At 44.2% G+C, this 12,055-nt stretch overlaps 1 protein-coding gene across 2 annotated transcripts in view; it reads right to left on the reverse strand.

Annotated features, from left to right (window-relative positions):
• Ccdc60 (coiled-coil domain containing 60) overlaps positions 1–12,055 on the reverse strand; it is a 203,485-nt gene that overhangs the window by 35,145 nt on the left and 156,285 nt on the right. The window contains exons 4-5 of one of the 2 annotated variants that reach the window (XM_087198003.1): positions 11,692–11,781; positions 4,509–4,616 (exon numbers count right to left, since the gene is read on the reverse strand). In XM_087198003.1, the coding sequence (XP_087054129.1) occupies positions 4,509–4,616; positions 11,692–11,781 (198 nt within the window). The remainder of the gene's footprint in view (positions 1–4,508; positions 4,617–11,691; positions 11,782–12,055) is intronic. The other variant, XM_087198004.1, reaches the window with a different exon arrangement.

Below are 12,055 nucleotides of genomic sequence, written 5' to 3' on the forward strand. Positions count from 1 at the left end.
GTAAAGGGCCACTCCTTTTTAGTTAGTCCATGGAAATCTAGTCTGTAATAAGAATAATACCGACACAGGCACACAACCCTTTATCTTAATCCTAAACTCAAAGCGTTTTGAAAATCAACAGCAATTTAAGTAATTTACTTGGCAACAAAACATGACCTGAAAGGCCTTTATTTACTCTTTTATGCTGTTAGGATGAATAGTCACTTATTTGTTTTCTGCAGAAATAATTGTGTTTGCTGACGGGGTGCTGCTTTAGACCCCTCTGTGTGATGTCCTACATGGTATATACCCTATCCTTCCTTACTCACCGCCCCCCCAAAAAACCCCCCAAAACAAAAAAAGAATTCTGGAACATAGTTGGCCCCCAAGGGATTGGATAAAGACCTGTGGATCTTCATTTTAAAAAATCAAGTCTTACTTTGCCTAACAGAAGCTTTTATCTCTCAAGGAAGAGGAATTAGCACATTCATTATTATAGGCTCAGTTTCTCCTTTTGTTGTGAACCTGGTCCATCCTGTCAATGGAAATAAACTCTCTTGTTATGAGGATTAACAAAGATGCCAGAAAATGCTAATGTATTTGAATTGCCACATGGTGCAATGGGGAAGTTGAGAAGCTGTCTTTTTTTCCTAAGTAAAGCTCCCACTCAGGAGCAGTTCACAATGACATCCTGCCACCTGTTATCTGCCCACTCACCTGGCCATCCTCTGGGCCAACTGAATAGGAGATCTTCCTGCAACTAACAGATCACTCTCCTACCTTCATACTCTAGCTGCCACGCGTGAAATCCGGCTGCTGTAGAAAGCCCATGTCAAGGTATTGAGCCAACTCCACTTCCTTGCTATACAATCCATGGGGGAAGGGCTGGATCTATTGCTGTCATTTTGCCTGATGAAAATGAAGCCTCTGGAAGCCGCAGGTCACCCAGGATCAGGAAATGTGTATGGGTATGGGTATTGGGGTCCAGCATTTAAGTCTCAAAATGTGTCAGTAACAAGAGAGGCTGACTGCTTGATGGTGGAAACTCAAATAAGCACAGTCAGGGGAACTGGAGATTTAGTTTGTCCTTGTTGAGGTCATTTCCTGGATTCTTTCTCTTTGCAATTAGTTTTCAGTTGGCTAGGGTAGCCTTTTATCCCTGTCTGTTGGTCCAACACCAGTGACTGTGGATCTTGCCTATTGATAAAATTCTGCTCAAAAGTTTCTTTTCTACCCTGAATTTTTTTATTTTTTAAAGACAGGATCTTGATATGTAGTTCAGGCTGGCCTTGAACTCACAGGACTCCTCCTGCCTCAGCCTCCCTAGTGCTGGGATTACAGGTGTGTGCCACCACGCCCAGCTTCTATCCTGAAATTTTAAAGGCACTGATAATCACAAGCCTACCCCCTTTAGTGAACACTCACTGGGTTCTCAGACTTTAGACTAAACTCTTTCCATACGTTATCTTGGTTAGTCCTTATAATAACTCTTCTGAAGCAGGGACCCATTTGATAGGTGATCAAACATCTGCAGGGATGGCGAGTGACTTGTCTGAGGTCACACAGCTAGTAAGTGGCAGCCCTGGACTCATACCTAGGTCTATCAGATGCCCAAACTCTCACTTTTGGCCAGTGGAACCCATGTGAGATTTTTAAAAGTATATTTGAAGATTTGGGGAAATTCACACTATAACATAAGGGTGAAATATCATAAACAGGAATTAAACACGAAAAAAAAGCCATTCTTCTGCTTTCTTTCTAACTTAAAAGATGTTTTCTGACACTTTCAAGGGAACTTACCCCCCATTAATAATAATAATGACTTAAAAATGAACCCTAAATGGTGGTATGCTGCAACTGGCTCAAACTGACTGTCAAGGATTGATATGCATCCTTTCCTAATTCCAAGTTCAGTGACATCGAGTTGGTAAATTTGAAATCAGCCTCAGTGTGTGTGGGGGTGTGGGGTATTTATTTACGCTGTGGACGGCTGCACTGTTTCAAATCATGGCTCTCCAGCCCCCTGAGAACTGACTGCTACCAGTGCAACACTGATCCCCAGCTAAAAATCCTCCTCAGGAGGAAATGTTCCACTGGAATAAACCAAATCTCAACAAATACTCTGACGTCCTATGGGAATCTCCTGGGACCACAGTTTTCTCTCGGGACTGGCCAGGTCTGGTTCTGGTTCTGATCTTGAAGGTGCGCATCCTGTGATAGCTGATGGATTCTGCCCTTACAAGTTATGGTAGAACATTTGGTACTCTTAGTGCGACCAGTACTTTCTTTGTTGTTATGGCAGTTAACAATTTTTGAGGGGGTCACATTCTGTGCACATTTTAAAAAACCGACCAAAGGAAATAAAGATGATCTTTTTTTTCTCTCCTCAATCTAAATTCTATATGATGTTCTTTCCTTGGTCTGGGAGGATGAGTGCCCATACTTTGGAGGCAAAAGTTGCTGCTGGTGGCTTTCTCAGGGACAGGAAGAGCTATCAGAAGTCAACTGGCTCAGGGACTCAGGATCTAAGCAATCAACTGTGAAAATAAATTAGATGTTACTTTGACCTTGTGCTTTCTATTTCTCAGACTTTACTTAAAGGAAATAATTGCAACTGGGCATAAAAAATGTGTATAAGGATGTCCCACAAAATACTTCTTGAAGAGTCAAAATTTTGAGAATGGCCTCAGTGTCTGGCAGTAGATAAATGATTATCTGAATTATGTTCTGGCCATAGAACAGAATACCCATTGTGTTTTCTCTTAAAAGAATGTGGAAACTTTGCATGTACCAGCACTGAAAAATACCCACGAGTCATTGTAAAAGGAGGAAAATCATGTAGAGAAAAATATGCAGAATGTGACCCCATTCCTGTTAAAAATACAGTGTGCCATTACATATTTATAAGGGGATAGTATTAGAAAGATTTGGAGTTGATATACCTTAAAGCTTTAAAAGGGGTTTGTTTTCTCTAAGAAGGGGATTTCAAGGAGGGAATAAAAACTTCCATGCTTTATAGACTTGTGAAATTTTGTAAAATTTTCATAAGAGTAAAATGGATTCACAAGTAGTTTTGCTTTAAAGAAAAATAAACAGTGCATGGGACATGTTTTAAGTTGGTGGTTTTCAAAGAAATTCTGGGAGCCTCAAAGATATTTTGGAAATAACTAGGGTGCCATGTGGGGCTGTGAGCAAGCTGGAAGAACCCCAGGTTTCCCAGGCCTTCCAAACTTTTTGCTTCATACAGAAGTTCCATTTAGAAAAAAAATCTTCATACAGAAGCTTCATTTAGGATTTCTATTTTTAAAAGAGATTACTATTGCTTGAAAAATAGTTGCAAGTCACTGTATCAAAGGAAACTTTTGCTTTAAAATTCATCCTAACCAAAACCACCAAATAAATAAAAGTCACTACTCTGTCAGTAGATGCATGAGTTGCATTTATGATTGCACGTCAAGTCAGTTGATCAGAGCCCTGGTACATGAGATGAAATGGGGGGGATGGATGGTTAAATGTCCTCTGTAGGAAGGAGTTAATTAAGACTTAGACTTTTCAAAAAGGAAAGTTGACTTCAGTTAGAAGGCAGGGCTGTGCTAGGGTTCCAGTAGCAGCATTTTGGGGGCTATCGGTGGGGATAGTTACCATGAGGCTGGGGGTGGGGAACTATTTTATTTAACTCAGCCGGTAGTTTTCATGGTGCAAATCCAACTCCTCAAGTCAGGGTTCTGTCCTTTTTAGGGGAGAGTCATTTTTGCAGGCAACTTGACTTCCTAAAGAAGCAACACCTGGATATGTGTGTCTGTTCTCTGTTGTGCATTGTGTGTGCAATCAGTTCCAGGGACAGCAGCCTAAAAGCTTTTGCATGAGCCCTCCCGCCGTGGTGATGCTCCTCACACTTTTCTTTTCTTAAGTGACATGCTCTGGAGCTCCTGCCTGGGGAACCCCAACCATTTCAGGATCTCAAATCCTAACTACTCTTTTGGGTCCAAGAGGAGGAGAAATATTCTCCAATCTACATTAAAACACAGCAGAAAAAAACACACCAAAAAAAAAAAAAACCAAACCTGTGAGAAAAAGTAGAAAAACATAACAAAGAGAAAGAGAAGAATAAAAGAGAGAAGTAGAAGGAGGAAAAAAAGAGGAGAAAACAAAACAAAATATCTTTGGGGAGACACAGGCCATGAAAGGGGTAGAAGAGAAATCAAGCTGTGGGTTCATGGTGTGCTGGTACAGCTGGCCCATTTCTGAGGTATAAATGCTCCCCCTGCAGCTGACTGATTTCAAGCTACCAATGTGATGTCACTGGATGCAGGGCTGGGAAGAGACGCTTGAGGGAAAGGCACAGCATGCTAATGGCTGTCATGGGTCTGTAGACCTGGTTCCAGCTCAGGCCTGTTTGAATCATACAGAACTCATAAAGCAGCCATTTAGAAAAGTGGCAGCGGGAGAGGACCAATGGGTAGGCGTCTCTTTCCTACCCCCCAGGCTATTGTTAGTTAAGGGTCAGGGGAGGGCCTGCAGAGCCATACTTGGTACTGAAGCAGGTGATCACCGGCTTCATGATGTGGTGGGTGTGGTCGATGGTCAGGGCCTCCAGAAGCCAGTGGAGAGCGCACAGTTGGCGAAAGAGGGGTTCACTGTAAAGACAGAGGGAGGGAACACAGAGGGGTCCTGTTGGAAGAGCATTCTTCAAAATAACAGCAATACAGGCAGTAGTCACGCTGTCAGAAAGCCGGCACCACCCTCGGCACCCGTATTTTGGACACACCACGAAATTAGCCCTTTCTCAACGGGCCAGTGGGGTTTCCGTTAGCCCCACTTTGCAGATGAGGACTCTAGGCTCTGGGGACTAAGGGGAGCTGTTCCAGGCTCTGGGCCAGCAGGTAGCAGAGCTTCAATTTGAAACAAAATGATTCTACACCAGTCCCTGGGAGTTTGTGTGTGTAGTAGGGGGGGATAACGGAGGGGTCCACCGGCTGCAGGTCCTGACTCAGACAAATGAGAAAATTGAAAAGAATTAATATCCTCTGAGTGTTAGATTGTTGATTTGACAAACAGAAAATAAACTAAGTGTGCAAGAAAATCTGGAGACACAGTGTATTAACCAGTGTATTAACTGTATTTTTTTCAGATTAATAACTGGACCCTTTGCTTTAAATGTTTAAGAACTTTGTCTTAAAATGCAGCTGGATATTGAAGAAAAACACATTAAACATATTACCTGTAAATATAACTAAAACACTGATAAAAATGTAACTAATCTGCATTTTCTAATTTCTTGGACACCTGTATTAAATCTCTACAATGAACCAGGCATTGACTAATGTGCATTTTCCATATTATTTGATTGCCCACAAACTTACTGGATTATGAATTACTATTCACATTTTATAGGAGTAGAAATGAGGAGCTGAGAGGTCAATTAATATGCTGAATGTCACACAGCTCGCTGCTGACAGAGATGGTGTCCAAATATCTCATTTAATGCTCTCAAACCCGTATAAGGAGGTTACTATTCCCACCTTCTCTTTTTCCCTCACCTCCTCTGGATCCGAGGCTCAGAGAGGTGAAGGAGTTACCTGAGGTCACACAGTTGGGCTTAGTGAGGATTTGAACTGAAGTCTGATTAGCTCCAGAGACTGCTTTCAAAGGACCAAGTGCTGATGAAGCCAGTGTGGTGGTCACTCTGACAGCAAGGTCAGGAGAGACTTAACCTGCTGCCTGTGTTTTTCCTGGAAGCAAGCTGGAGTCCTGGGCGGCCTCATCCTCCTATGATTTCCCCTCTCATGATCATATACAAATGCCTCCATTACCGAGCTATGTAATTGTTCTAGGCTAAAACTGAATCCCACCTTGACCAGTGCTCCCCAGGGTTCCTGGGGCTGATGCTCACCGTAGCAGGAATTGTCCTTCCCTGTTTCCAGTAAGCCCTAGGCACTAGGCCCAAGGATAGAACTGACCTAGGGTTCCTGTTAAACCCCCAAGAGAAAACTGATGGTCAACAGCTCTCCCCACCGACCCCTGGATGTCTGGAGAGAAGCAAACTAATTTCCTTCTACCAATTATTTAGTAAGCACCTACTATTCCCTTACTTCTAGTTTGAAGTTCCTGTAAGCTCCAGGTCTTCTCATTATTATTGCTTGCTTCCCCCTTAAGGTCACCTGGAAACCAATAGGTAAACAGTCTTGGTGGCTCTGGGCACATGGGCCCCTCTTTTGTTTCAGTACACAGAGCCCATGTAGACCTGGGCTTTGGCAAACATAGGGTGGGGCAGGGGAGAAGCAGAGGAGTCAGTTGTTGAGATGTGGTCTACTTGGTTTCGGGTTGGCTGGTGGGGACCGGGGGTTTGTGGCCATTAGTGACATGAATAGGTGCAAATCTGACCCTCTTCTTCCCTTGATCAATATCTTCAAACTCCCCAAACCATCTGTCATGGGCTCAGTTGTGGACCTTTAAAATTCTCATGTTGAAGTCCTAACCCCAATACATCCAAGTGTGACTATTTGGAGACAGAACTTTAAAGAGATAGGGTTACAAGTTAGAGAACAGTGTGGGCAACTTAGGAACATAGCAAGACCCTGTCTCAAAAAAAAAAAACAACAAACAAAAACCTGGGGGATGTAGCTCAGTACAAAGGCCCTGAGTTCAATCCTCAGTACCACAAAATAGGAGTGATTCGTTAAAATGAAGTATTAAGGTGGCCTCAATTCAGTGACTGGTGTCTTTATATGATGAGGAAATCTGGATACATGGAGACTCCAGGCAGGAGAAAGCCCATGTGAGGACGTGGGCGAAGGCAGCTGTCTGCAAGCCAACGAGAGAGGCCTTGGGAGCAACCAACCCTCACAGCACCTGCTTCTTGCACTTCCAGCTCCCAAGTCTTTGTCTAAGTCACTCACGCTGGTACTGAATGCACCGTCACACTCGAGGCCCTGGCCATCTCTCTGGCTTCCATTTCTCCCACGTGCATCCCAGGACGAGCCCTCTCAGTTGCTCAAGCTCAGCACACTGCCTGCGTTAAAATTTTAGCTTTGCCATCGACTAGGTATATGTGGCCCTGGCCAAATTACTTAACTGCCTGGAGTCTCAGTTTTCTCATCCAAAAAGTGGTGGTAATCGTAGTACCTCAAGGTTAGGGGGAGGGTGGGTGAAGTGTGTAGCTCTGTTCTCTGCTCTTGATCTATATTCCCATTCCTCCTCCCTCCTGGATTTCAGTGACCAGGCAGCAGCTCAGACATCACTTCCAACCGGAAGCCCTCCTGGAGTGCCCTAGGTCTGGGTTAGGCTCTCTTCAAGGACCTACTTAGCATTCCCATCCCTGCAACGTGTCCTCTTGTCCCCACACTTCAGGTCTCAGATCTGTTATGACTACCTGTTTTTTTTGTCCCTCCAGCCCATGGACCTACAAGCTACAGAGTCTCAGCCCATCCTTCCCCTCCAGCTATGTGCCCCAGGCAGAGACTGGGCTCTCTGCATTTCTGGTTGCTGCACGGAAGATGGTAGGGATGAACTGGTTCACAGCTGACGTTGTCCTGAGTTGGTAACTTGGGGTCACGATTCTTACAGGTACAACCGCTGAGGTGATGGATAGTAACAATAACAGCAATAACAGTGCTTACTCTGCTGGACACTGTTTTAAACACTCAACATCCTTGAACTAAATTCATCCTTAAAAATCCCTGTGAAGTTACCAAGATTATCCTCATTTTTCAGATAAGGAAACTGAGGTATAGAGTCACGAAACTGGTCCACAAAAGCCAGCAATTGGTCGAGTTGGAATCAGAGTCCAGGCAGTTTGGCTCTCAAATTTGTGCTCTGACTTCAATGTTAACATTGGCTCTTGTGCTGGGGCAGAGACTTCCCTTTTCATCAAGTTTCATCCAAAGTGGGTCTGAACCTTTTTCTCTGTTTCTAAAAAGTTTGAAACCCAGTGATCATTCATCTGATCTGTAGTGAAAAATGACTGAAGGGGAAAAAAGTCCTCAGAAATATGCTTAATGAAATCAGTCCTTTCTCATAACAGCCATCCATGTGCCAGGTCACAGCACACTATAGAAAGTGTTGATTTGCTTAAATGCAGGGCAGATGAGGTGCAAACACAGAAGACGGATGCACAAGGCCTGCTTCTGCAGTGCTGGAGCTCAGAACTCAGCGTGAGCGCTAGTGGTCAGCATGTGTGAGCAGCCTCACTACTGAAGCTGCTGTGCCAACCAGAACTCAGCAGTGGGTGAAAACATCCCTGTGAAGAGAACAGCGTTCTTTTCTTGTACTGAAGAGCAAAGATACTGTGTACAAAGCCGTGCCAAGCATGCCACGCTGATGGCCAAGAGCAAATCTGGACACAGGTTGCAAACAATGCTTTTCCTGCATAGCTGCTCACAAAAGACTCAGGGGGACAGCCACGTCACCCCAGAGGGGAAGCAAGGGCCAGGGTCTTCGTTGCATACGGCATCTCTTCCCATTTTTAAAGAATTGATCCTGACACAGTCCATTCAGAATTATTATTATCATCAGTATTATTTGCAGTACTGGAGATTGAACCCAGCATCTTTGCACTAAGCTACAACCCCAGTCCTTTAATTTTTTTGTTTAATTTTAAATTTTGAGACAGGGTCTTGCTAAGTTTCCCAGGCTGAGTGTAAGCTTTAGATCCTCCTGCCTCAGCCTCCCAGAGTGCTGGGATTTCAGGCATGAACCACCACACTTAGCTCTATTCAGAATTACTGGCCAGTTTGGGGATCAGTCATACTGGGATGGAAGGGCTGACAAGGCTCTAGTTCACATTTCATGTGACAATTGATAGTTCTATAACTGATCAGACAGGGCCTATCCTGATGCCCTTGGGTAGACTGATTATAAAAATGCACTCCCCATCCTGTATCCCTCTCTGTTTTGCACACTTTGCAAGGTGACTTTGCTGCTCTCCCCTATCAAGAGATGGGTTTTTTTCCTACTTCTTGTACCTGGGCTGGTCTGATGACTTAGTTGGCCAGTGGAATGTGGCAGAAGGACCACTATATCTATTCTCAGTCCAAAGCCCAGAGACCATCCTAGATCAGCCAACCTCCAGCTCATGCATCAGCTGGTTGGACACATATAAGTAAACTCAGTCAGGAGCAGCCAGGCCAGCCTGGATCAGCAGAACCACCCAGCCAACCAAGACACTTGGAAGCAGTAATGCACGGTTGCTGTTTTAAGCCACTCCAGTTAAACCGGTTTGTAATACAGCAATATGTAACTGATCCAGTCATCAAATGAGGCCAAAGCCTTTGTATAGCCAAGGAGAAGAAAGGACAGTCTTCAGTCTAGGGCAGGGGTTGTCAGGCTACAGCCAGTGGGCCTACCATCTGTTTTTACCAATAAAGCTTTATTGGAACACACCCAATACAATCCATCACTGTAGCTTTTATGTTACAATGGCAAAGTTAAGTATTTTACTTTGGTTTGTAAAGCCTAAAATATTTACTGTCTGGCCCTTTAAGGACATAACAAGTAATAACAACATCCACTGTAATAATGACAATAACAATAATAGCCTACTGTTATGGTTTAGATCTAGAATGTCCCCCCAAAGTCTCTCATATGTTCAGAGGTGGGGCTTTGGAAAGGTGATTGGATCACAAGGACACTATACTCAGTGATCTACTTATAAGTTCATAGCTGAATGTGTTGTTAGGAGGCGGGGCCTGGCCAAAAGAGGCAGATCACTCGGAATGTGACCTGGAAGGGTGTATTCTTGTCCCCAGCTCCTCCCTTGTCTCTCTACTTCCTGGCTGCCATAAGCCTGGCTTCCTGGCTTGCCTCTCTACTTTCCTCTGCCATGTCCTTCCACACTGATATTTCTGCCTTGGACCCAGTTGATCATGGACTGAATTCCTTGAACCATGAGCCACATTAAACCTCTCCTTTAAGTTGTGAGAGTTGGGTATTGAGTTTAGTGATGGAAAAGCTGACTAATACACCTGGTGTAAAGATCTGACTTAGGAGTCACAAGATCAAGAGTCCTGTTATGAGACCTTTGCAAGTCCTGCCCTCTCTGGGCTTTGGTTTTCCCCACAGTCCCCATAAATCCCCATAGCTGATTTAAGTTTCATTGTATTCAGAATAAGTGAATAGACTGGGGAAGGAATATTCATTTCTCAGGCATCCCCCAACCCCATCCTCAGATGATTCAGATGACAGTGAAACTCTCTGATTTCAGAGGGCTTACCCAGGAGAGAGGCAGGGAATAGTGCCAATATTTCGCAGGAACATTAAGAGAAATGACAAGGCCTAGTTTTGCAAGGGGATGTTTTCAGAACATCAAGCTTAGGCTCCCAGTTGGGAGGACCCTGAACAAATAGGTCTACCAAGAAACCAATCACAATATCAATCAAAGAGAAGTAGGAGGAAAGTGCTATGCAGTGGGGTTCATCACAGCCTGGACTATTAGAAGGGAATGAGGAGGTGTCCTGTATGTGCTGCTGATGATAATGATGATGATGGGGTTTGTGATGGCTGCATCTTCTACTTATAGACTCAGTGCTCTTATTGATGCTCTTCTTTGCTTGCCATCTGATCTGGTCTTACGATTTCATTTTGGAGTGATTTTTCTCTTCATGTGTGGGAGACTTGGCTCCCAACTGCAAAGCAACACTGAGCTTTGTCCAAATGGACAGCTAAGTAGACCTTTCTGAGCCTCTGCTTCCTCATCTGCAGAGAAGGGATAATAAAACACCTGCCCAAAGGTATCTAGGGCTGCTGAGAAGACTGAATGAGATAATGTCTAGAGAGGGGTCAGCAGTGGCCATATGACTATGACCACCACGGGCAGTCTAATGATCACCTGACAAATGAGCCGATGGAGAAGTCTAGAATCCATTGCATTATTGGCCTCAAGGAAGTTATTGCCCTAAAGAAGTGATTCTCACTGTGTGGTTAAGGGGAATAATTTTGCACCTAAGGGACATTCAGCCATGTCTAGAGATCTTTTTGGTTGTCACAGTTTGGGGGAGTGGAGCTACTGGTACCTAGAGGCCACAGATGCTAAGCACTCTGCAACACACAGGACAACCCTCATGACAAAGAATTATTGGTTCCAAGGTGCCAATAGTGCTGAATTGGAGAAACCCTGCCCAAAAGTCAAAAGCTTACACCTAAAAGCTTTCAGCTGAAAAGTGCTAACGAGTGGAAAAGGAAAAAAAAAAATTGGAGTTGTAATTCTTCGGAAGAGACACAAGAGGAACAAGATGTCAAGGTTTTAGAAAGCAAGAATGTTCTTCAGAGAACTGATTAGCCTCTGTATACTGTGCAGCAAGGAGCTCGTGTCCTGGGGCATCAGACCACAGAAGCTTCTCAGGAAAAAAGCTCCTGGAGTCTTGAGGCAAAATCACATCCCCCAAGCTTTGGCTGAGACAGTCTGGCACACGCCTGGCAAGGGTTATAGACAGATTTTATCAGGCCTTACAACATATTTGATATCAGAGTGTCTGGCTTGGTAAGGAATGGGCCAATTCAGTCCCAGCTGATTTGCTACCTAGGTCTAAAGCACCATGTTTACTTTCTGTTATTTTTTATACACTGCATAGCTTTGTCAGCTTCAGGCTCCAAGTCCTTTGAAGAGGACAAAGGACCAGCTCAACAGCTCCCAGCACGTTAGCTTGTGGAGTTATTTGAACTCAACTTCCATTTATAAGCTAGCAAGGCAGATGGACAGGAGGTGAGACAGCTTACACGTGAGCCTCAGGCAGCAAGGGCAAAAGGATGCAGCTGTACATCGGAATGAACGGGCCAGCTCCCAATTTCTTTTGCTCATCATAGGTGCTGAAGGAAAAGCAGAAAGATGGGGACAGAGTGAATGGTAAGTAGCAATTTGTATTTGTCAGCTTTCTGTTGCTAGGACCAAATGCTTAACATACACAATTAAAGGAAGGAAGACTTATTTTGACTCACAGTTGCAGAGTGCTTCAGTCCATAGTGAATGGCTCTAAGGCAAAAACATCATGGTGGAGGAAAGCTGCTCACCTCCTGGCAGCCAAGAAGCAGAGTGAGAAGGAAAAACCCAGAGAGGAAGACACCAGGGATGAGGTATACCCTT

This window comes from Heterocephalus glaber, unplaced genomic scaffold, assembly GCF_053883595.1.
Source record: "Heterocephalus glaber isolate CG9 unplaced genomic scaffold, H.glaber_assembly_v1.0 deba00001687, whole genome shotgun sequence".
Lineage (NCBI taxonomy): Eukaryota > Metazoa > Chordata > Mammalia > Rodentia > Bathyergidae > Heterocephalus > Heterocephalus glaber.